Raw genomic sequence first — 26,584 nt, forward strand, 5'->3', positions numbered from 1 at the left:
GCAGGAGCATAACCAAGACTATCTCAATATTTTATTTTGGATTTTTATTGGATAATTTTATATTTTAATATTTTTATTTATTTAGAGTTATGATAGGGATGGAATTTCATATCCTTAGATAAGGATTAGTTTAGTATTTGAGTTCGATTAGGATTTGTTTTAGGATGTCTACTTTTATCTCGTGATTCATGGAAGTTGTATATAAAACTTTAGATGATTTCTTTTGTATTTAGACTATTATTAATATTATTCAAATTATTCATGCAAAGTTTGCATTGCATTTGGTGGTGAATCCAAACAACCTTAGGTGGTGAAGCCTAAGGTCTATAGTGGGATTAATCTAGGTGGGAAGCCTAGGTTGTCCTACATCAACTTTGGTATCAGAGCTTAATCTGATCTATCAAGTTTTTAGCGACCAAAAAAAAAAAAAAAATTGCCATTCTTTTCATCACTGCGAACCCAGACTTTCAAGCCAAACAAGAAAAACATCCAGCCACTCTGATCAAACAGCCATGTGAGGAGGCCACAATCCACTTTTCTTGCTTTAGTTGCATGACCCATTGCCCAGTCTCACTAAGCCAGCCTAATCAAGGCCCAATGTACAAGATCACTGCATCACACTACAAACATCACTGACGTGCCAAGATAGAGCAAAGCCATGGTTAGTGATAATTCAAGTTTGCAATCTCAGGTTCTTGTCACAATTTCCTGTTGAAAATTTTATTCTAGTGAATCATGGCAGTCTCAGAAGCACCAACATTTGATGGACATCAAGATCCATGGACCCTCATCAACTGGCTAGATGAGATGGATCAATTCTTTGATCAAATACGTTGGCTAGATGCTAATATGGTTAGGTTTGCTAGGATAAAATTGACAAGTAGAGCTAGAGACTTTTGGTATAGTATTGAGAATTTACACAATGGAAGGAGCAAGCCTGCCATAATTGATTGGAATGAAATGAAACAAATACTTAGAGAGAAATATGTTCCCCAATCCTATCAAGAGAATTATCAACCTCAATCCTCTCATGGAAATTTTCTACATCACAGGCAATATTCAACAAGAAAACACCTCATCCACTGCCATAGCTAAAGACTTAAGAAATATAATAAAGTTTTTGCTAGACTCTTCTACTAAAAAAAAGGATGTTCAAGATCCACCAAAGACTAATGTTGATATAAAGGTACAAGTGCCAATAGATGATATTTCAACATTCGTGCAGCAAGAAGAGAAATTTCAACAAGAGAGGGAAGATTTAGAGGGTGCACTTGATGTGAAAGTTGATTTCGATGAAAGTGCTACTGTTCAGCCCTTCATAATCCATGAAGATCTATAGGTTGATGAAGTCCAAAAGGTTGATACCATGGTTCAAGATAAGATTGTGCCAGCTCCACACATTGATTTTGTGTTCCAAGGGAGTTTCATGGTGTTGTGGAATTGAAGATTATTCTACTCACGGTGCTTCCTAGGGTGATTTCTAAACTGAAGGAAGTATTAAGCGCTAGAGTCCTAATTCTTCAACACTACAAAACTCGAGGTCGAGTTTTCTCAAACAAGGATAGTATGATGCAAGGGCATAACCAAAAACTATCTCAATATTTTATTTTGGATTTTTATTGTATAATTTTTGATTTTAATGTTTTATTTATTTAGTTTGAGTTATGATAGGGATGGAATTTCATATCCTTAGATAAGGATTAGTTTAGTATTTGAGTTTGATTAGGATTTGTTTTACGATGTTTATCTTTATCTCTTGTAATTCCTGGAAGCTGTAAATAAAGCTCCAGATGATTTCTATTGCATTCAAACTATTATCAATATTATTTAGATTATTCATGCAAAGTTTGCATTGCATTTGGTGGTGAATCCAAACAACCTTAGGTGGTGAAGCCTAAGTTCTATAGTGGGATTAATCTTGGAAACCCCTTCACAATGAATCAACATATGGTTAACATCCTCCCCACTACGCCGACAAAGACAACATCAATCTACCTAAATAAGTCCTCTCCTTCTTAAGTTATCACCTGTAAGAAACTTTCCCCATGAAGCTGTCTAAACAAAGAAAGAAACTTGATGTGGAGCCTTCACACGCCAAATACTTTTCCAAGGAAAAATAATAGAAGATCCCCTTAGAGCACTATAAAAAGAATGAATGTCGAAATCTCCATTTTTCTTCAACTTCCACCTCAATCGATCCCTATTTACATTTAAAGGAATATGAATATGAAGCTCCAACTAGTGAAAGAACAACCCCTTTTAACTCCACCCCCCAATCATTAAACTCACGTTGGAATCACACATCCCAACTGTCTTTCCCTCATATTAGAGCACTAGCATCTGGGGATGCAAAAAAAAACCTAATTTACATCCTCAAACACCAATTTATTTATTTTACCAACCCATTTTACAACTCACCTTACATCCCAGTTTTTATTTTTCATACAACCCAATAAAATAATATAAACTACTTAATAAAATAATAAAAAATACTCCTCTCTCTCTCTCTCTTCACCCACAACCACAAATATAACCAACTGGCAACCACCAAACCCACAGTCAAAAACTAGCCGCCTCCACCACCACCACAATTAGTATCCAGCCAAAAATCAATTCCATAGCAAAAAAAAAAAAAAAACACACGTGTACCTAGAAGTCTCAATCCTCACTGGCATGGCTGGACCACGGCCCCATGACCCATACCCATCAAGGCGTGAGAGAGGGAGGCAGAGGATATAGCGGCGAGCAAAGCCCATCAAACCCAAGACCCATGGCGAGCAAAGCCCATTGCCCCATGGCCACTGGCAACCCACAACCCAAAACCTGAAATAGCCAAGCCAATCTACACCCACCCACCCACCCAACGCCGATCTGAAGCCCACCCACTCAAAGTCGACTTGAGAGAGAGAGAAGCAAGTGTCACCGACTCACCGTGAGAGGAGAGAGAGAGAGAGAGAGAGAGGAGAAAAGAAAGAAGATTGAGGAGTGAACTCTGAAAGTGAGAGGAAGAAAGAATGTGAGAGATCAAAATATTCTATTTTTGTTTACAACCCCATGAACAATAAGGTTGCATATATGCAACCTTACTGTAGTAAGGATGGGAAAAAATTTGGGTTTACATACCCGAATGTAGCATGATTTTAAGGGTTTATGTGGTAAAGTAGCAACTGGGGGCCTTTACACCCCCAATGCTAGTGCTCTTATGTCTCTCCAAGACATCCTTATTGATGCCTCTCTATTTGATGCAATTGCGAATAATAGCGGAAACGTCAATGTCATAGGCTGATCTCCACACCACCAATCATGTCAAAACTGTACCCTATGCCCTAAACCAACCTCAAATCGAGTATACTTAGAAAAGTCCTCCCACCCAATCCTAATACTCTTCCACAGACCATAACCATGTGAACCCCTACCTAACTTCGAACACCAACTCCCCTATCCACCGCAAACTTTGAAACTACTACATGCCTTCGTAAACAATTCTCTTCAACTCCAAAATGCCACAATCATTTCTCCAATAAAATATTGTTGAAGGTAGTGATCTTCCTTATCCCTAGTCCACCACACTCAACACTTATGCGAATCCCCCATCCCCCCCAACCAAACAAAAAAAGAAAAAAAGAAAATTCGTTTGCAACTTTTCAATCCTATTTGCCACACTAATAGGGATAATGAACAGAGATAAATAATATGTTGGAAAGAGTACTTTTAAGCATTGTCAAATGACTGCCCTTAGGAAGATATAACTTTTTCCAACCCACCAATCGGCGCTCCAACTTCTCCAATATCAGGGTCCATATAGTAGCGGACTTATAAGACGCTCCCAATGGCATACCAAGATAAGACATTGGCAAGGACCCAATCTTACACCCCAAAATCTTGGCTAGAACCTCCACATTAAACTCCCCAAGTGGAACCATCTCACTGTTACTCAAGTTAACCTTCAAACTAGCTGTAAAGCATATTAGCAACATTTTGATATGAAGGATTTGTTCCACACTAGCATCACAAAAAAGAATAGTATCGTTTGCAAACAAGAGATGAGAAATGCACAACTCATTATTGAAAACACCATTCTCATTAAATCCCTTTATGATGCTAGCCCCCTCCATTTTCCTTAACATTCAGCATAGGACATAAATGATCCCATTTTCTTAAACCTTTCGCACTACCAAAGAATCATTCACTAAAACTGAGAACTGTACAGTAAAAATACATGTACGTATCCATTGTCTCCATCTAGCACCAAATCCCATCCTCCCTAGCAAATAAATCAAAGCATCTCAATTCACATGATTGTAAGCCTTCTCAATGTCTAGCTTGTAGATAACACCTGGAATCTTACTGCGAAGTCTACCATCAACACACTCATTAGCAATTCAAACTAAATCCAAGATCTGTTGACCACCCACAAAGCATTTTGAGACACTATCTCCTATCATAATTTACTGATGAGATGAGATGAGATTTCTCATTTCTCAATTCTCGCACACCTTTAGACTTAGCTTTTGTCGTACGTGTCCACTAGATTTTGCTCCTTTCAAAACCCTCATATCATCTAGCTCCCTTTCAACATGATGCAATAATGCCATACACAACTTTTCATGACACTCCAAGGATAACCGAACCAACTTGCTAAATCCTCGAATTTTGTATTTTACCCATCTAGATACCTCCCTACTCCCGTCAAAAACCTCCAAGAGGGTTGCTTCTAGTTCATTCAAATTTGGGTAAACTGAATTTAACAATTGGCATATAAGTGGGCTCTCCTCCCTATCCACACTTGACTCCAATAACCCAACCCATTCCTCACCCAAATTCGCCAATCTATTGCAGCCCAAATTTGACCCATCACAGTTCATCTCCACCGGTATCGATAGTGCATACGAACCTCCTAAACAGGTCACTTCCTTCAACCCTGAAACAACCTAAGGCCACTACACCAACCAAGACACCGTATCCTTAGATCAACCTACCTCTTTGCTTGTTCTTGTCAACATGCCTACAGTCACCTTAGTAACCAACTCACACAGCTTGACAAAGAAAGAATGACCCAAAACATTTCTAGTGGAACTACTATTGTCAAACAAAACAGCTACCAAAAACTGCTTATCAACATCCGACACTAGCTCAAACACCCTGCCTTCATTTGAAACTAAGAAGTGACGCATTCTAGGTGAAGGCTCAGATATGACTAAGACCTCTCTTTTCTCTTGAATACCCTCCATAAGCTGCAGATTTGGACTTTCTTCATTGGCCTTGGATGTTTTGCCTAACTCATATGAGCTTGGGCTTGAAAAAATTGAGCCCATGCACCCTTTATTAGTGGGTATAGGCTGACCCCCTGGTACATCAAGTTTTGGGTCCACACACATGGCTTCTTTACCCAAGCACATAACTTGGCTCAGCCCACATTGACCCAAGACTTGAAATTGTGCATTATTTTCTTTCAATTACCTCCACAATTAAATCTCTCCTTGACCAATGTGAACCCTTTAAATCTCTCTTTTTCCCACTATCGTTTGAATTTGAAAAACTAAATGGAAATCGTTTATTTATAATGCCCGAGATTTTTGCCCCCTCATTAACAATTTCCATATTCAACTGGACGACTCCAACCCCCGGCTCCCACGGCTGTTGGGAGTGGTTTATCACCAGTCTTTCCCATTGATGCTATCCTATTTATTTGAGATTGATGTTGGTTCTTCAAATCAGCGGGCAGAACCACTGTTTCCTCTGCTTCACTTTTCCCTTTGCCATCGACAAGAGCTTGCCTTATTTGCACCACCTCCTCTTGTTTCTTTTCCCCTCTAACCACTTCCATGAAAGACCGATCTGACTGTACCACTGAGTGCCTCTTGCTGTTCTGTACCAAGTTTTTTTCCATGACCTGGAGCCACCAAAGCATAATTGGAGGTTTCCAACAGTTTTCTTAATTCAAGTCCAAACCCCCTCTTGCTCCTCTTTAATTTTCCTTCAGGTATAATAATAGCCTTTCTTCACCCACCAACTATGAGCTCAGTCATTGTCAAGTATTGGTCAAAGGCATTTGATGACCGTTGACATTTGTAAGCTATGTCACTATACCGAAAGGTGAAAAATTGTTTTGCACTATCTTCAATGACACTTTTCTTAATATTATTCATCAACCACTGTGCCGCTTTCTTGCCCATAAGCATTGATCTCATGAAATGCTTACCGCATTCAATTATTTGTGCTGCTTTCTTGCCCATAAGCATTGATCTCATGAAATGCTTACCACATTCAATTATTCGTAACACAAAAAAATTTCCCCTCTCCTCTAACACCAATGGGATTAACTTAGATTCAATGAAAAACTATGAATTCCCCCTATGCCGATCTCCTCAGTTGTCACAAAGCAATTTTCTAGCTAATTTGTGGTAGCTAGGCCTCCAACACGATCCAGAGTGAGAGAGACCCAAGTACTATCTCTATCATTTAAAATCAAAACGACGCATTGTGAATAGGTAGAATTATAGTAAAATGTAAATGGTTTTTGTGAGAATAAAAACAAAATAAATATTAAGAACAGTGACAAAGTAATAACAAAAAACAACAGAATAAGTAACCATAAAAGAAAAAAAAAACCAATAAGCTATAGCTCAATTGGCACTTCCTTTTTGATAAGTAACAAGAATTCATTGATAATAAAAAAAAAAAAGACACCCAAGCACACAGGGAGTATACAGGGGTGAACAAGTCAAGAACGAAAATTACAAAAGTCAAGTAAATCCAAAATAGAAAAAGGATGGTTTCTCCACACAGAGAACCAATCAAGTAAGGTTCGGATGAAAAGAAGCTTAAGGTCAGGCATAGCACGCTCAAAGTCTTCAAAGCATCTACTATTCCTCTCCTTCCAAATACACCACATCAAACAAAGAGGAACGGCCTTCCAAATAACTCCATTGCGGTGACGACCAAAGCGACCTTGCCAGCAAGCAAAGAGCCCAACAACAGACAAAGGCATGACCCAACACACTCCAAATAAACCAAAAACCATATCCCATAACTCCGAAGCAACCGGGCAATGAAGGAAAAGATGGTCAACACTTTCACTATTACACTTGCACATATAACACCAATCCAAAATGCAAACCTTTTTTTTCCTTAGATTGTCAATAGTCAAACATTTCCCCAAGGCTGCGGTCCAGACAAAAAAAGCCACTCTAGAGGGGATCTTCTGCTTCCAAATGCTTTTCCAAGGGAAAAATTGCTCACTATGGCCAACAAGAAGATGGTAATATGCACTAACCGTGAACCCCTTACTCTTACAAGGCAGCCAATATCTCTTATCCTCCTTGATTCCCCTTACAGGAGTGCTATAAATGGAATTGATGAAGCTCCTGAAAGCTTCCAATTCACGATTATGCACCTCCCTACAAAACTGAATCTCCCAATGGAGGACTCCATTGGAGTACCTCATTAGATCCGCCGCACTTGCCTCTTTGCTACAGCTAATCCTATATAATTCGGGATAGCGGACTGTGAGAGAAGAAGTCCTACACCAACAATCTAGCCAAAACTGCACTTTTGAACCATCTCCAATATCATACATAATAAACCGAGATAAAGAGTGCCACCCCCTGCTAATATTTTTCCACAAACTGACACCATAAGGACCAGAGGAAGAGCTAGAACACCAACCACCCCAATCACAACCATACTTTACCTCTATCACTTGACGCCAAAGAGCATCCCTTTCTTGCCCAAATCTCCAAAGCCATTTCCCTAAAAGAGCTATATTGAAAGTTCTCAGGTTCCTAATCCCTAATCCACCTGAAGAAAACGGGGTACACACCGTAGACCAATCAACCAGATGAAATTTGGGCTCATCTCCTAGGCCACCCCACAGAAAGTCCCGCTGAAGTCTAGCAATACGTTTGGCCACAGAGGCAGGAATAGGGAATAAAGAGAGAAAATAAGTAGGAAGGTTAGAGAGAGTGCTTTTAATTAAAGTGACTCTACCTCCCTTAGATAAATATAATTTTTTCCAGCCTGCTAATTTTCTTTCCATCTTCTCAAGAATTGGATTCCAAATAGACTTGTCTTTAAATTTTGCCCCCAAAGGAAGACCCAAATATTTCATTGGGAGAGACCCTTGTTTGTAGCCTAAGACAGCTACCAAAAGATCCATGTTATGAACAGCCCCCACAACCACCAGCTCAGACTTACCCAAATTGACCTTTAGACCAGACACAGCCTCAAACCAAATGAGCACCATACGGAGAATCAACATTTGATCAATATTAGCATCACAAAAAATTAGAGTATCATCAGCGAAAAGGAGATGAGAAACCATCAAAGATCTACCAGCAGAAGCACCTGCATTAAAACCTGACAAACGACCTTCATGGACAGCCTTATCCAACATTCTACTGACTGCCTCCATAACCAGAACAAATAATAAGGGGGACAAAGGATCACCTTGCCGCAACCCCCTAGAACTTCCAAAGAACCCATGGGGAGTACCATTAATAAGGATAGAAAAACAAACAGTAGATAAACAAAAAGAGATCCATCGCCTCCACTTATCAGGAAAACCACAACGCTCAAGCAAGAGAGTAAGAAAACCCCAGTTCACATGATCAAAGGCTTTCTCAATGTCCAGTTTGCATAACAACCCTGGCTGACCAGACTTCAATCTACTATCAAGACATTCATTAGTAATAAGAACAGAATCGAGAATTTGCCAATTAAGAATAAAGGCATTCTAAGGAGCAGAGATGATCTCGCCTAAAACCAAGCAAAGACGAGAAGCCAAAACTTTAGCAAGAATTTTATAAACCCCCCCCAACAAGGCTAATGGGCCAAAGTCTTTTATTTCCACTGCTGCAGCTTTTTTAGGAATGAGAGCAATGAAGGTTGCATTCAAGCTTTCCTTCCATAATAATAGGATGGAGGGTGAGGTCGTGCGTTTAAGACCCATTGGGTGCATGCGTAACTTACCAATCAATAATAATAATAACCATAAGAAATTTAATAGTAAATAAACAAAATAAAAACAATGACTACAACAAGAATAAGAGTATTAAAAATAGGTTTTTGTTAAATGCAAGAATAATAAAAAAGGAAAGAAGATAAAATGAAAAGGGTAGAGAGAGAGAGTGTTCAAGACGACCATATTAAACCATAAATGGCCACTTACCCTGACATATTAGACCCCACATTTCCAACTTTAAAGTAACAAAAAAAAAAAAAGGACCATGCTTGGAAGCCTCATAAAGAAGCGGCTACTATGTTTATGCAAGCTTCAAACTCTTGGCTCAACCCCTGACCCTGAGGGCAGGAGCTGAGAACCTTCTCCAAAGACCTCCCAACTGCGCTCATTATTGATTCTGCCTTCATTGAGTCCTGGAGGCCCAACATGGACCCTCCTAAGAGTTCTTCCCACTTCATGCAGCCTCTTCAATGAATATTGAGAGAGAGAGAGAGGCTGATGAACTTGAAGCAGGGCTAACGAGTGCAGATCTGGGTGGTTGTAGTGCAGATTGAGTGCGAGAGTATATCTAGAGAGGGAGAGAGTATGTCTAGAGAGTGGGAAGTCTGTCACTGTGTGGGTCAAAGTGCTTTGATTATGCAAGGTTATCAAACATCCATCTTTTTCCTTTTCTTTTTCAAACTTTTTTAGGTCATGTGTCTGTGCCATGTCTTGATTGTGTCCAAATTATGTATATATTTGCCAGATAATTTGCAGACACGCATGCAGCTGTGTCTTAGTCCAACACATTCACATAGGGGCTTTTGCTGTGTTTGTGCTCCTTAGGTCGGGCCTCTCTCTCTCTCTCTCTTCTTCTTCTTCTTCTTCTTTTATTTTTATTTTTTGCGTTTTTTAAACATTACTGGCTACCTGTTCTATGTATTGTTAGTAGATAATTATGCTCTTTTGTCAGTACTTGCTTTTTAATACAACACACACCAAACATGACAATGCTTTTCTCTTGCTAACCTTATATTTTATCTTGCCAAGAAATTCCACATTCACATTATGCTTACAGGTTTTGAGTTATGATGGTTTGCATTCCCCTGATTCTTTGGCAGTCACAGCAGCTGGGATAGCAGTGTAAGCCTGATAAATTTTCATTTGCTCCCCCATTCCTATGAGGATTTACAGCAAGTTATTACATTTAAGACATCAATGTTTCTTTAATCCTAATCATTTAAAAATTACAGAGCTCTTTCAGAAGTGCCCAACTCAAAAGCAGTTGCAGGAGTTCGAATTGGTCTTGTTGGCGATAAGTATATTGTGAATCCCACATCGAAGGAGATGGAAGAATCTGAGCTGGACTTGTTGTTAGCTGGTACAGATAATGCAATATTGATGATAGAGGTAAACTCCTTACTCTTATTTTTTTTTAATGTTTAATTTTTCTTTTGTTTACCTTTTTATTTTTCATTTTGTATATTTAACGGATAAGTGGATGACAATATCCATATATATTTACAATTTATTTTTTTGATTGGTGAGTATTTTTTTGATAGATTGACTGGTAAGTTATACACACATCTAGTGGGTTTTGAACTTATGACATTACCCTTCACCCATTCTTATGTCATTGACTATATTTCTATTTTTAGGAAACTTGGAAACTGATCTTTAGTCTTTACAAATGGAGTACCTTTGTGAGAACTATTGCCAATTCTTATGTCATTGACTCAAATGGCATTTTCTCCTCTCACAAAAATGAGTGGAGGGTGAGGTTGTAGGATCAAAACCAATTGAGTGCTTATATAAATTACCATTAAAAAGATATAGGCTTCTTTACTAAATTTCATTTCCCTTAAGAAGTATTTTTAATAATCACAAGATCGAAATGCTATAAATCTTCTTGCACGTACTACATTGGAAGAAGGAAAAGAACCTGTTGTAGAACAAGGAGCTCCGATACCAAGTTTGATGCAGCACAATAAACTTTAAAAGGGTGACTTGTGTATGGGAAACAAAAGAATGATATTACAAAAGGGATGGGGCCTAGGAGTAAGCATCTAGTGTTTGTTTGGAATCAACATCAAGCATGATAGGAACCTAGGTATCAGTACATGGCCTTACCTGGAATCAGCACAAAGCATTGGAAGAAAACTTCTAACCCAAATTTAATAAATCCGTAATCAATTGCTTACAATACTGCATTTTGGGGCCTTTTAATAGGACTCCCATATTACATCATAAAAGGAAAGGAAACACATTTCTAACCTAAAAATGAAAGGATAATACTTGTAATCAATTATATTAAATGGGATGTAGGATGGAGGGATTAGTGGGCTTTGGTAATACCTAGAAATGCATCTTTGCAGTAAGGTAGGTTTTCTTGGGTATATGGTGACAAATAATGGAATTGCGATTGATGAGGGGAAGGTTAATGTCATTCTAGATTGGCCTGTTCCATGATTAGTGGCCGAGGTAAGAAGTTTTCGTGGTTTAGCAACATTTTACAAGTGATTCATTAAAGGGTTCAGCACAATTGCAGCACCACTCACTGACTGTCAAGCTGTCTACTATTGCATGGGATGAGGCCAAGCAACAGAGTTTTAAGGTCTTGAAAAGCTGTCCTTACCGCAGCACCGGTATTGCAGGCTCCTGACTTTGAAAAGATCTTTGAATTGGATTGTGATGCTTTTGGTTTGGCATAGGGGGTGTTCTCAGTCAAGAGGGTAAACTAGTGGCATACTTCATAGATGCATGATCTATCAACAAAGCAAAGAGACAACCACCAATGCCTAAAAAGCCTTGGACTAGCATTAGCATGGACTTTGTGCTTGGATTATCCCCTACTACTAGAAGATCAGACTCTATTCTAGTGGTAGTGGACAGATTCTCCAAGTGGCCCATTTTGTGGCTTGCAAGAAGACTAATGATGCCTCCAATATTGCTGGTTTATTTTTTGGGGAGATTTATAAGTTGCATGGAGTTTCAACCAACATTGTGTCTGATAGGGATGCCAAGTTCCTTGGCCATTTCTAGAGGACTTTGTGGAGGAAAATTGGTATAGACTTGCAGTACAGTACCAGTTTCCATCCTCAAATGGATGGATAGACTAAGGTGATCAATAGGAGCTTGGGCAACCTCGTAAGGGTGTTTTGTGAAGGACAAACCTAAGGAATGGGAGAATCTTTTACTTATAGCAGATAACTCATCTACCAATAGAATGACTCAACACTCTCCCTTTGAGATTGTTTATGGGATGCAACCAGCCAGTGTTCTTAACATGTCAAGATTACCATTACCCAAGAAGGAGCATTCGAAAGCCACTGTATTAGCTGACTTTGTACAACAGCTACATGCAGATATTAAGACGAAAATAGAGGCCAACAAGGCTAAGCATAAGGCACAAGCTGACATGAAGAAAAGGCAAGTGATTTTCAAGAAAGGTGACCTAGTATGGGTGATCTTGACCGAGGAGAGGAACCCTGCTGGACCTTATACTAAGTTGCAGCAAAAGAAGATTGGTCCTTGTCCTATAGTACATAAGATCAATGACAATGCCTACCTAGTCAAGCTACCTGATCATCTATGCTTTTCTAACAGTTTCAATGTACATCACTTGCACCCCTATTGTGCACCAGATCAGCTTACCACAAGCCACACTTGAGGAAAAGTGTTTTCCAAAGAGGGACAGTCTTAATGCAGTTGATTTTTAAAGCTAGTTGTTACTAGTACTTATGTTATATGATAAGTAGTTCCTTTTACTTATAATAGCCCTTATCACTTGTAACAGAAAGTTAATTAGTTGATGGGTTGTTAGTGATAAGTGCAATAGCATATCAGTTAGTTAGAGAAGTTTGTTAAGCTTTAGCCAATCACATGGCAGCCACATGGTGGGTTCTTGTAACTAGCTCAGCAGCTTGCTTATGTAACTATAAATAAGCAAGGCTGCACTCATGGTAACTAGTTGAATATTGAATCCAAGAAATCTTTACCTATAAGATATTATCCCAAGAATGTGTCTCTTGAAGAGTTAGTTCATTCTTTCCTGTAAGCAAATTAGTTTTCTAAAACAGCCTTCCCTTTCACTGATTTCCTCCATCAAGACCACCTGTTCCTTCAATGCCCTTTTGCCTCTTATTTATGGTCCTTTGTTTTTAGTTTATTTGGTATATCCTGTGTTATGGCAAAACAAGTGGTTGATAGAATAATAGAATCTTTGAAGGGGAGGAGCGTTCTATTATTGAGTTGAAGTGCGTTTTCCTTCTGTCTTTATTTGAATAGAGGACTGTTTTTGAGTGGTATTCTGTTTTGAGTGGTCTTGCCATACCCTCTGTTTTAGATTTCATAGATTTATGTAATTTTTAGTAGGCTTTTGCTTTCTTTGTACACCCTGTGTATGAGAAGTTGTTTTCTCATTCTTGTATTTTTTTCGTATTTTCAATAAAGTTTTTTATTTACCGATCAAAAAAAAAAATTATCTTTCCTTATTCACTGTCCACAAGTCTGTTGGTGATAGATTAGGAATAAATTAAGAAGTAGAATGCTAAACCAACGACAAGCGTATGTAAACAAATCCTCCAATTTGTCCTACGTTAGTTTGTTTAAGAACGCATATGAACTTTGGGCAATTCTTACTGATTATAGCTCATATCCAAACATCTGATTAGTGAATGCGACACCCATGAACTTCAGGCAGAATCTTGGGCAAGAACATGGTTGGCTCCCTGGTAAAGATGGTCTTCCCTAGAAGAAGAGTTTTGTACCAGATGGTGAAGATGAAGGGAAGGGTTGAAACAAAGTACAAACCTTTAATTGGATTATAACATGCTCTACAAAAGTTTGTTGCTGACTTGCATAACGTTTTTGTGGAGAACTGACAGATTTTGGGTTCTGTTTTAATTTCTAATGATTGTGCAAGCTGGATTAGAAGTAGATTTCCTTGTGCTATTTGCAAGCTAGATATTGAAAAAGTATATGACCATGTGGATTGGTACACATTCTGGTTTCTTCAGCAGTATATTTCCTAAGTTTTTTAATTCGTATTGAGATTTACAGTTGGGTTGTGAGATAAACAATATATCCTTTCTAGTCAAGATCTCTATTATCACTAACCTGGTTTGTTGCGATTTATTATTGCTATAGTTGATTAATGGAGAACAAATTACTTTGATAAAGGAGATATTGACTTAAAAGAATGTATTGGTTATCTTTTCCCAGTGTTAAATACAGTGTGATCTTTAACAATTGCTGTGCTTGCTCATTTTCATGCTTACTCTCATTAACAGATGTGTTAAGTTGTTCATTGCAGGGTTACTGTAATTTTCTCCCAGAAGAAAAGTTGCTGCGAGCAGTAGAAGTCGGGCAGGTTGTTTACTTCATTTAAGTATGTAGCTTAATTGCTACATTGTTATTATTTCTATTTTTCTAGTTTAAAGAACACAATGCTAAATAGCCTATTGGTTATTTTTTGGTCAAGTTTTTAATTTGATGTTTAATTGGCTTGTCTTGCCCCTTTACATGTCAAAGTTTCATGGCCTTGTCTGTTCTTTTAGACGTTTTCTAATGTATAAGCAAAGAGGGTCTCAATCTAAATTTGACCCAAATAAATGAATGAGGGTCTCTATAAGAACTTGAATTTGACCATATATATAGAGTGGTACTTCATAAATTGTACTGTCAGGTAGCACCATGCATTTCTCCTAGTCTTGTTTTCCACAAGCTAGTGACATTTCTAAGGGAGCACATGTCAACATTGTGGATTATAACTTAGTCTGGTACATTTGTATTTAATTGTTCGGACAGAATTGTGCTAGCAGTTCATGCTTTTTAACTTCTCATCGGTTAGTTGATTATTAGGGTTTGTTTAGATACCGCTTATTGCTAAAAGCTGAAAATTGAAAACATTATAATAAAATAATTTTTAAATGTGTGAATAGTGCCGTGGGACCCATTTTTAATGAAAGTTTGGCTGAAAAAAGAGGTTTGTGGGTCTCGTGAACAGTGCACAAGACCCACATGCAAAATGCTAGATGTGCAAATGCTGGACGTTTGCGCTACCCAAACGTTCACTTAAAGTACTTTCTTGATGTTATGTGGTGAAGTTTATTGATAAGTTCTTGTTTTGACCCTATGAGTTGTAATTGATCTAGAAGTCATTTTATTAAGAGTCATTTTATCTTTTGACCTGCTTTCTTTGTAAAATATAATTTTTTTTGAAGTGTATACCTTGTCATTTCTGGAATATTTGCAACTACCTCAGGAAGTGAGAGTTTAATTAGCAATTGTTTCTTCTAGTGAAGTATCCCTCAGCAGCAGATGAATCTGCATAGATGGATAACTATTTACCTGTTTGCTAATATCAGGATGCAGTACGAGCAATTTGCAATGAGGTGGAGGCTTTGGTTAAGAAGTGTGGGAAACCAAAAATGCTTGACGCAATCAAATTACCTCCTCCTGAGCTATATAAGCATGTGGAAGTATGTTTTATATCCCTTTTATTTAATCAATATCATCATCTCTCTCTCTCTCTCTGAATTGCAAGTATTAATTTAAATTTATTGCATACTTTTTTTCATTGGTAAGTTACGATGAGTCTTGAAGTCATGACCTCACCCTCTACCTAGAACTTGTAAGGGGAGCTGCCAGTTGAGCTAGAGCAGCATTTATTGTGTACTTAGGCAGCTTACTGAAGGGTGTATTTGGTTTTTTCTTTAATAATTTTTTTTCCCAATGTTTTGTGATGTGGATGATAAATGGGAATTTTGAATGATGGATAATGTATTGGAAAGGTAATGTATTTTACAAGGATTGGATCTTCTACAGTGTTTTATTAACCGGTAGCATTTTGCAATGCCTCGTGTTTTTATAAATTGGTCAAAGGGTATAGAAGAAGCCATGTTATTCATTATCACAAGCAGCTGTTTTCCCATTGATATTAGTAACAACAGCTCTTTTTTGTCATGATGTTGGATCGTGTCCACACCCCCCCCCCCCCCCCCCCACAAGAAAAAAAAAAAAAAAAACAGAAAACAGGGAAAAAAATTTCTTGCTCAAATAATTGTTTCTGTGGTGCCTACAAGTTGCGCCATTTTAGCAAGGTGGGGTTGGATGGGATGCTAGTGGGGGAGTTTAAAACTCACTGCTTGTTGAGGGTGAAGCTTCTCATGCTAGCAGTGTTGAGGCATTCTTCATAGGGCACCAACATGAGTGTTTGTGGTGGTACTGGTGCTCATGTGAGCTTTTGGCAAAGGATATGGACTAATGGACTTGGGTCCGAGGTGGGGTTTATTTTTTATTTGGGTTTGGAGGGGGATGTGGTGTGATAGTTGGATTCAATTTTATATTTTGATATTATATCCAAAGATTATTTGGGGGAAAGAAAGTTGATTCATAAGGTTGAAAATAATTGATTGATAAAAGTGAGGGAGTAAAGAATTAAAAAGACTTTTTTTTTTTTTTTTTTTTAAATGGGGGAAAAGTCTCCTTAAGTAGATAACTGATGCGGATTCTTCTATGCCATTGGATTTGTTTGCAAATATGACATGTTATAAACCTCATACCGGATACTACTCGTTAATAACAAATTGGCATTTTTATTGGAGGTTCTTTGAAATTTGGCTGCCGTACTTGGGGATGCTCTCCAAGTAGTTAGTCATTGTCACAACTAGGAGAACGTTAATCACATTTGCATGATACTCCCCGTAATTGCTTTTATAATACAGATCAATCTAGTACATGCTTGATGTGGGATTGGCATGTATTTGTGTGATGCATTTACATACCAAATCATTGTTAACTCACATTCCAAATCCTTGGAAAATTTTGGTATGAGGTTCCTCAATTTCCTTCACTTACATTCTTGATATCCTTGTAGTTAGAGTTGTAAAATATGAAGATTTAGGGTTATGTGAGAAGAATGAGCAAGAGAAGAATAGAGAGAGACAGACAAAGAGGAAAGAAAGAAAAGGTCTAGGGCATAGTCAATTAGGCCCACACCTTAGCATATATTTATATTAGGGTTTATAGCATGATTACAAAAATACCCTTATTAATATGCTAATATAAAAATAACTAGAACTAATAACACTTGTTTTGTGTTGCATGCAATGCCAACAAGATACACGGTGCTGCCATGTTAGTTTTGATACTATTTATCATGACATAGGGAGCTCCTCAAAAGGTATAGTACACTTTTGGTGTAACTAAACAAACACCCACTCTAAGGGACTAAACATTCCTAACCATTGATGACTCACATACAAAATCCTTGACGTGAGATATCATAATGCCCCACAATAGATAGTATCCAAAGACCAACACTCAATCATGTATGGGATTAGGTTGTATACAATATAGATAACTATTTAGAAAACATTGTCATACTCAAAATATAACTGTAAAATATAATTTATGCAAACCTCACATGAACAGATGCTTTCTCATATATATATATATATATATATATAGAAATTATAGCATTCACAATTAGAGTACACTCCAGAAATTTAATTCATGTATTTATAGTCAAACATTAAACGCACAACTCAAATATGAAGGCAAGTATTTCTATGCATTTTAGGTATCACACACATGCACATCAATTGCACAAATTAAGTAAGATTGCGAGAGAAACTAGGGTGTTGGATCCAAAAGACCCTTTTATGTGGTTGGTTTCAATATTAAAGCTTCATCTTAGTTAAACTTGTTATTCTAGGATTTCGTTTCAATTTCTCCATCCTTGATTATTTCTGTATCTTTTTCAGTACTTTGGATAATTATAGTTATTGGAATATGAATTGTAATAAGTGGTAAGTATAATAATTCACCGTGTGCAGGAAATTGCTGGAGATGAGTTGGTGAAAATCTTGCAAATTAGGAACAAAATACCTAGAAGAAAAGCTCTCACATCATTGGAAGAAAAGGTTCTGACTATACTTACTGAAAATGGTTATGTCGAAACAGATACAGTTTCAGGAGCTGCTGAAACATTACCAGATTTATTTGAGGATGAGGATGAGGATGAGGAAGTGGTTGTGGATGGTGAAGTAGATGAAGGGGATGTTCATATAAAGCCAAATTCACGAAGATCTACGCCCTTGGTAACTTACAATTATAAAGTATTTATAGAATCGATTATGTTGAAATTTTAATTTGCCTTTTTGGGTTAACAATTTAATTCCTTTATTTATTTATTTTTTTTTGTTGTTGAGGTTTTTAGAAATTTTTATTGATGAATGAATTATTTCTGTTTTATCTTCTATGTTGTTAAATTTATAAATAGCATATTGTGACGCAAATGTCAATTGATTACAATTATTGTTCTTTTCCAGCTTTTTTCTGAGGTAGATGTGAAGCTAGTTTTTAAAGAAGTAACATCAAAATTCTTGCGAAAGCGCATTGTGGAGGTAAGGTGCTTTCTTTCTGTGAAATAGATGATTGGTACAAAAATTAACATATTTCCCTTCCTAGTAGTGCAGACTTATAAGTTGGTGTTAGTAACATTTCATTCAAGTTGCCATAACTATTACAGAGACGCTAGGATTACTTGATAACTAGTTTTGGCGGGTGGGGTTAGTTGCCCATAGGAATTTGATTAACTATGAGGATTGTTGTATAGTATGTTCTGTGACATGCAACTAATCTGAGTGAAGTTCTCCTACGTTATCAAATAAAAAAGAAAAAAGATAGGTGTTACAACTTAGAACAGATGCAAAAGTTTATTGTTGTCTTGGGCATCCCTATTCTATTAAGGGATTTCATGACGAAGTAATGGGGTATTTTGAGAGTTGAAAGTCATTGGAAAACTAGTCTTGGGGGTAGACAGAAATGCCATAGTTATTCAACAAGGGACTTAAGGCAATGGAAGAATTTAGAGTCTTGTATAAATTATCGTGCAAGGAGTGGATTTTGTAGAAGAGCCAATGGTAGGGTTAAATGATTTGAGGAAGAAGGAAATAATCAAAAACTGTGGGAGGGTTGTTGAACGAATTGTGGAAAGGGTTGGCTTCTGCTCTGGGGGATTTACTTTGTTCAGTTTGTTGGAAATATTGAGGATAGCTCTGAATGGGTTTCTTGAAGGGGTGTACGAGCCAAACAAAGATAGGGAGCTTGGAAAGTTATGGGTTGATCTAATATAAGTAGTAGAGAAGTGGGCTCTTTGATGCGTGGCAGGGCACTTCAATACTGTTTGCTATTCTCATTAGAGAGCTAGAGCTGTCAAATTTACTAGAGCTATGATGGAATTATTAAACTTCATTGACAAGATGCATCTAATAGAATCTGAAAGGGGTTCCTACGCATGACATACAACTAGTACATTCCTGCTATGTCCCGGAAAGATAGATTCTTGGTTTCTACCGAGTGGAAGGAACATTTTGGGGATTCTTTGAAACTGCTGACCTGTGTCAGATCTTTGCTCAAAAAAGTTTCAACTTTTATGATAAATTTTGTTGACATATTTTTATAATTTTTTTTTTAGAAAGTATAGAAAGTAATAGAGATTCTCATTTTAAGTTCTATCTTGGTTTACATCTTCATTTTATTACTTTGTTTTTGGGTAGGTAATATAAGTTACCATTATTAACACACAAACCAAAATAAATTGACCAACCATTTAATAATGTTATGGTCAACTTTTACAAATGAAATGCTTTGTCAATAACATTGTCAACAGTGACAGCAACCAATAGATAGTCTAGGCAAAGTATAATGATAAACTTATCATGATTATCTTATTTATGAGTCAAATGAAATGGGCAAGAGAAAGAACACCACAAATTATTAACTGTTTGAGTATATGTAGTTGCTAAACATCTCCAAGGACACATGTAAAATAGCAAAAAACTGAATGTGGGAGAGGAATATTACTTGACCATTAGTAAACTAGAACTTCAACCAGTTAATACTTTGACTCTCTAAGATTTGCAGAAAAAAAAAGGTCTCTAAGATTTGTCCCATTCTTAACTGTATAGAGGTCAAATATCTCAAAGCATTCTTCTACCCCAAGGGTGGCAAAATAACCCCCCCCCCCCCCACCCGGCAAGCACATTTGATAACTTCCTTCTGACATTAAATATTCTTCCCTCCCTTACATAATAGTGGGAGCTTATGTTAAACGCTGACAAAATCGATAAAAAATATATTTACTGCTTACAGCTATATAAACATTCAACAAAAAATTCATAACCCTATCATTTCATACAGATATAACCAAACTTTTTGAGTGAGCTATTTACAGTAAATATATATCAAGATCCAAAGGGCCATCTAAATCCAAGTTTTAGTTTGACTAGTCACATCCAAAACAATCACAAAAAAATTAACCCTATGTTTGAATGGAGGGAGAGTAGAGGGGAAGGTCCACTTGCCTTCATCTCTACTCTTCTCTTGTCTTACCTCATCTCCTTTTATTCCAAACATACCCTAAAGCTCAACTCAAGACGAACAAAAGCATCCAAGATGGTCAGAATCCAAGTTTACAAAAATGCATTTATGAGAATGTCACATATAAGAAAATCATTAAAAGAAAACTCATATTTATGCCAGCAAAATGAAACTGGCCTTCCTGTTTTAGTAAGCAGCATTCTCTCTATCTTTATGCTAGAAAATTGAAACTGACCTTCCATGACTGCAAGATATTTATATGAGTTAAGATGCATAGATAGTGAAAGATCAGGGAAAATTAATGTATTAATTAGAAAGAATGTTATGCATTAAAATGAATATCTAAAACTGATAGTAAGGAGCAACCTCCTGGAAGTTCATACTTTGTTCTGTAGTCTTTAAATTACTAAAAATTGTTTAAGTGGTTGGCTATATTTTGAAAGAATTATAGTTATTGAGTTTAAAAGGTGGAAGATTAGGAAAGAACAGACAATTTTTACGGTAGCTAAACTGTAATTGAGGGTTATGTTGTTGGTATTTCTTGATAGAAACTATTGTTAAGAGCTGAGATCCTATAATGAAGGTGCATGGTCAGCAAAGTTTAAGGTGCAGACTGCAGACCAATGGTAGTTTTAGGTTTAAAATATTGGAAAAAGTAGGGTAATTTGAGGCTGTACATAATGTAACTGCTGAATACTTGAGAGAAAAAAATAATTGCAGCCAAGTAGAGTTTATTTTTTTGAATGCTACAGCTGAGTAGAATATTGAAGAAGTGTAGTAGAGAATATTTAATTAGGATTAAGGTTTAGTTGAGTTGAGTTGATAATATTCAATAGAAGCTGAAGGAATGTCTCAAATTCCTCTAAGAGCTGTTCATTCAGATTCATCAATAGCTAGTTATTTTCTTCTTGAGGCGGGTTTTCATACCTAGGATACCTTAGGCCTTGCTTCTGGGTTTATCAGGGCTATGTCAAACAATTTGGATCCTTTTGTCAACTTAATATGACTGATGCAAGCAAATTATTTCTTAAATGATTTTTCGCTGCACTTATTACAGGGTGGTAGAAGAAGTGACGGACGCGCCTTAGATGAAATACGTCCTATTAACTCAAGATGTGGATTACTTCCAAGGGCACATGGAAGTGCTCTTTTCACCCGAGGGGAAACACAGGTTTGATGCAATCTAATTTTGACTTTGAATAAAAGCCTTCATGACTACCCGCTGATGTTTATTTTCCTGCATGTGTGTACTTGGAACTCCTTTCTTTTCTTTTCTTCCCATCGATACAAGTTTATATAAAAACATGTTTACATGATTAACGATTGAGTGTGTGGGTGTGTATGTACATATGCATGTGTTGCGTGTGTGCATGGGGATTACTTTGTGTTCTACATGGCTTGCTTCTTTGAAACAGTTACTCCAACCCACTGAGTAATGTTGCCTTTCCTAGTGTTTGTTTCTTTAAAGCATTTACTTCTATCCACTTAATCATATACTTCTTAGTGTTTGTTACTAAATAAATGGGGAGTAATTGCACTGAACAAAAAGAAAGAGAAAAAATTTACATTTGCTAAGTGCTGCCTCTTGCCCCTTAAGGGAGATTTTATAGTTCAACAGTAGGAGGGGTGGGTTTTGGGCATATGACTGCACTGAAGAAAAAAAAAGATCAGAAATAATAGTAATTGTTCGGTGGTTTGACCCCTTTATAGTTCCACATTTAACCCATGTGAGGGGTAGGTATGTGTTGAATTTTGTAGAAATCTTATGCTAGGTTAATTTGATTTTCCCTAATATTGGTTTTATTATACTTAAATAATAATATATGGACTACAAATATACCCTCATAAGGGTTAAAAAAAAAAATTTAAATAATATCTGGACTACATATTCCAACACTCTCCCTCAAGCCATAGCAAAGATATTGCATAAGCCCAGCTTGCTTAGAATGGTATGAAAAACACTACATGGAACTCCTTTAGTTTAGAATTCTTCTAATTGCTCTCCTATCTACATCAATGGAGTACAAATAATGTCATCATCTTGCTTCTCCTTGATGAAATGCATGCCAATTTCAACATGTTTAATCCTATCATGTTGTACAGGATTGTGAGTAATATTAATAGCTACCTTGTTTTGATAATTCAATCGTATTGGTTTGATGCAACAGTAATCGTGGTTTCTGGAACTGATTTAGAGCAAAGAAGAATAGGAGAATAGAAAGTGTACACGGAAGAAACAAGCCCAAAATAGGGCTTCAGAGAATGATTCTCTAAAATATGTATTTTAATAAGTAAAAAATTTTCTACATTAACCCATACTTGACATATAAATAGCACTACACTACATTCTCTAGTGACAATAATTACTCTCCCTAGCTCCAAGATCATGCATTCAAAAGGTCATGAAACTCAAATTAGGACGTATTGACTGACTTAAAATTCTACACAAACTACAACATAAAGGAATAAAAAATAAATTGACCAGACTTCCAAGAAATATTAAATGCATTTTTTGAAAAATCATATCTAGCAGGCTGTATCCGTCTCCCTTGATTTTAGAAAGCTTGTCCTCGAGTTCAAGTTCAGATCCTTCCCCCAATCTATTGGATGTCCAGTCATTCCTTTCCATCCTTTTTTTCTCAATGATAAAAGTGGAACTGACATGCTTCTGGTCAATCTTTTCTCGCTCGTGATAAACCTTGCTGAACGAATTCTCAGTTGTAATTTGTTTTTCCAAAGTGTAGCACATGAGACAAATGCTAAGAATAAATCAGCATTGTTATGGGCATAAGCTAGGGGCAAATCAGTAAATCAATGTATTCATTTATATAAATAATATTTAATATGTTATGGTAATTAGTTTGATAAACCTGATACATGTCTTTCTCCCACAACATGGTTCAAAGCAATGTTAGCGACCATCTGCTGGTGTGAAAGTCGTGTGAGTAGTCCTTTTCATTTAATTCATTCTGATATTTGGGGTCCAAACATCCAATAAACACTCCTTATTAGGATTTAGAGATTTTTTCATTTTTGTTGATGATTATTTTAGGATCACCTATCTTTATCTTATAAAAGAAAGGTCTGAATTTTACTCAATTTTCAAATTATTTTTTATGGAAATAAAGACTCAATTTAATGCTTCACTTTGTATTTTTTAATTTGATATTGCTCATGAGTATTTTCGTACATCTTTGTCTCAATTTTTTGATGATCATGGTATTTTTCACCAATCTTCATGCCCCCATACTCCACAAAAAAAAACAAACAAACAAACAAAAACAAAAACAAAAATAGAGCTATTGAATGCAAAATGTGTTATTTGTTAGAGGTCACTTGTGCCCTATTGTTTCATGTGTTCCCAAATCATACTAGAGTGATGCTATGTTAACTTCTTGTCACGTAATTAATCCCATACCATCCACTGTTCTAGGTGGTCAAATCTCTTATACTGTGCTCTTCCTAATGCACCTTTGTTTCATCTGCCTCCAAAAATCTTTGGTTGTGTGCTATGTTCATGTCTTAGGTAGTGAGAGTGATAAACTTGATCCTAGATCAATTAAATGTGTTCTTCTTAGGTATTCTCTCACTTAGAAGGGATACAGATGTTACTCACCTACTCTTCATCGTCATTTCATTAGTCCTGATGTCACATTTGATGAGTCTCAATCCTATTTCTCTTATTCGGTTGATAGTGACAGTTGTCTTCCTTGTCTTCTTGCTTACCGCCTATGTTTCCTACTAAACCTACTCCTCAGAAACCACTCTAGGTGTATCGTCATCAGCAGAAACCTCCCATTGAGACTTTTTCCCCGCCTAGTGATGCTCGTCCTGGCCCTGACTTTCTTCCAGTTGCTTTTACCTTGCCCTTGAATTCTGATGTTATTCCTTAGTCTGTCCTGGAGGCTATGGCCATCCTTGGTTGGAAGTCGGCTATTGAAGCAGAAATGTCGAGTTACTCGTCCTCCAGGAAAGACTACTATTGGTTGTCATTGGGTGTATACTGTAACATACTTGCTTAATGGTTCTATTGAGCATTTGAAAGTTTGCTTGGTTGCCTAAAGGTATACCCAGGCATATGGTGTTGATTATGCAGAGACATTCTCACCAATTGCTAAAATTTCTTCTGTTCGGATTTTGATCTCCTTAGCTGCTAATTTGGGCTGGCCACTATTTCAGTTAGACATTTAAAATGCCTTCTTGAACGGAGATTTGAAGGAAGAGGTGTATATGGAACAATCATCTGGATTTGTTACTCAGGGAGTCTGGAAAGGTATGTAGGTTGCATAAAGCCATCTATGGTCTTAAGCAATCTCCTAGAGCTTGGTTTCGCAAATTTAGTAGTGAAGCAATGTTAAAGTTTTTAAAGTTTGGACTGCGACGTTGCCAATTTGATCATTATGTGTTTTCTCTTACCTCTGCAAGAGGAAAGATTTTGTTTATAGTTTATGTTAATGATATTATAATCGCTGGTAATGACAAGAATAGTATTGATAATTTAAAGAGATGCCTTCAAAACTCCTTTCGAACTAAGGATCTGGGAAAACTTTGTTATTTCTTGGGTATTGAGGTAGCATGATCTAAAGAGGGCATCAATTTTTCGCGAAGAAAATTGGATATTTTGAAAGAAACCGGCTTGTTAGGATCTAATAGCGAAGACCCCTATGGATCCTAATGTCAAACTGTATGAAGATCAGGGGGAGTTGTTATCTAATCCTGAGAGATATAGTCATTGGTTGGTAAGTTAAATTATCTCACAATTACTCACTCATATGTATCATTTGTAGTTAGTATTTTGAGCCAATACATGAAAGATCCTCTCCTTCCACATTGGGAGGCAATTATTCGGATTGTGAGGTATTTTTAAGCACATCTAGGTTGTGGTCTTTTGTATAAAGCTAATGGTCACCTACGGATAGAAGCCTTTACTGATGTTGATTTGGCAATATCACCATTAGATAGAAAATCTACTACTAGATATTGCACTTTTCTGGGAGGAAATCTGATTACTTGGAAAAGTAAGAAACAAATTGTTGTAGCCAGATCTAGTGCAGAAGCTGAGTATAGAGCAATGGCACACACATCATGCGAGCTTATGTGGACTAAGCATTTACTTGAGGAATTAAATTTTTTTGTGAAGGTGCCTACAACTATGCATTTTGATAATCAAGCAACAATTTACATTGCTTCCAATCCTTAGCAAACCAAGCATATAGAAATAGATTGTCATTTTACCTGGCAGATATTTGAAGGTGGTCTAATTGCTACTTCATATGTTTTTGCAAGAGTCCAAATTGTTGATATGTTTACCAAGGCCTTTATGTAAGACTTGTTTGGGTTTATTATGTAACAAGCTAGGATTATATGATATATACTCTCCAACTTGAGGGGGAGTGTTATGGGTATAAGCTAGGGGCAAATCAGTAAATCAATTCATTCATTTATTATATAACATGTTAGGGTAATCAGTTTGATAAACCCGATGCATGTCTTTCTCCCACAACAAGCATATTCATCCATTGATCCTAGATTTTGTTTCTCTTTTGATTCACATGACACAAAAGCTTCACTTATCTTTTTAGGACAAGGACCCTTAATCTCTATTGAAGGGCCAAAATGAATATCAAATTTATCATCAGGAAATATATATTTGTCAACCCCAAGAAAATCAACATGTGGATTTTGCTCCTCAAGAGATAATGTCTTGACACAATTGCTTTATGGCTACAAGAATGAATCTTACCTTTGAATAATTCTCTTTTATAAAATCAACAACTTTTTGCATTTGAACAAAGGAATTCTCATTATCATCTTCCTCAACTTGTTTGCACAATTCATAATCTTCATCAGGGTGCTTGTAATTGATTGGTGGAGAATTCCAATCCACAATAATGTCTTCTTTAGAGCATTTTCCACCATCTTCAAATATGTTTGGAATACAATAATCCATCGACCTTAGTATAGTAGATGAATAAAGTAAATCCACAGGAAAGACTTCCTTTACTTGAAAACTACCATTGAATTTAGATGAATAAAGTAAATCCACAGGAAAGACTTCTTTAACTTGAAAACTACCATTGAATTTTGGTATTTCAAGCTTTATGTTCATCTCCCATCTTCTATCATCCTGAACAGGTGGCTGCCTACGAGGAGCACGACCATGAAACGGGTTCTCAAAGTCACTACCTTTGATATCAAATCATGCAGTCCATAGTAACCAAAGGTTGCTGGAACTGATTTAGAGCAAAGAAGAAC

At 36.8% G+C, this 26,584-nt stretch overlaps 1 protein-coding gene across 2 annotated transcripts in view; it reads left to right on the forward strand.

The window, feature by feature from the left end:
* LOC115952785 (polyribonucleotide nucleotidyltransferase 1, chloroplastic) overlaps positions 1-26,584 on the forward strand; it is a 61,948-nt gene that overhangs the window by 14,466 nt on the left and 20,898 nt on the right. The window contains exons 6-13 of one of the 2 annotated variants that reach the window (XM_031070055.1): positions 9,708-9,787; positions 9,992-10,084; positions 10,195-10,351; positions 14,256-14,312; positions 15,310-15,423; positions 17,782-18,045; positions 18,277-18,351; positions 21,387-21,500. In XM_031070055.1, the coding sequence (XP_030925915.1) occupies positions 9,708-9,787; positions 9,992-10,084; positions 10,195-10,351; positions 14,256-14,312; positions 15,310-15,423; positions 17,782-18,045; positions 18,277-18,351; positions 21,387-21,500 (954 nt within the window). The remainder of the gene's footprint in view (positions 1-9,707; positions 9,788-9,991; positions 10,085-10,194; positions 10,352-14,255; positions 14,313-15,309; positions 15,424-17,781; positions 18,046-18,276; positions 18,352-21,386; positions 21,501-26,584) is intronic. The other variant, XM_031070056.1, reaches the window with a different exon arrangement.

Source organism: Quercus lobata, chromosome 7 (genome assembly GCF_001633185.2).
Source record: "Quercus lobata isolate SW786 chromosome 7, ValleyOak3.0 Primary Assembly, whole genome shotgun sequence".
NCBI lineage: Eukaryota > Viridiplantae > Streptophyta > Magnoliopsida > Fagales > Fagaceae > Quercus > Quercus lobata.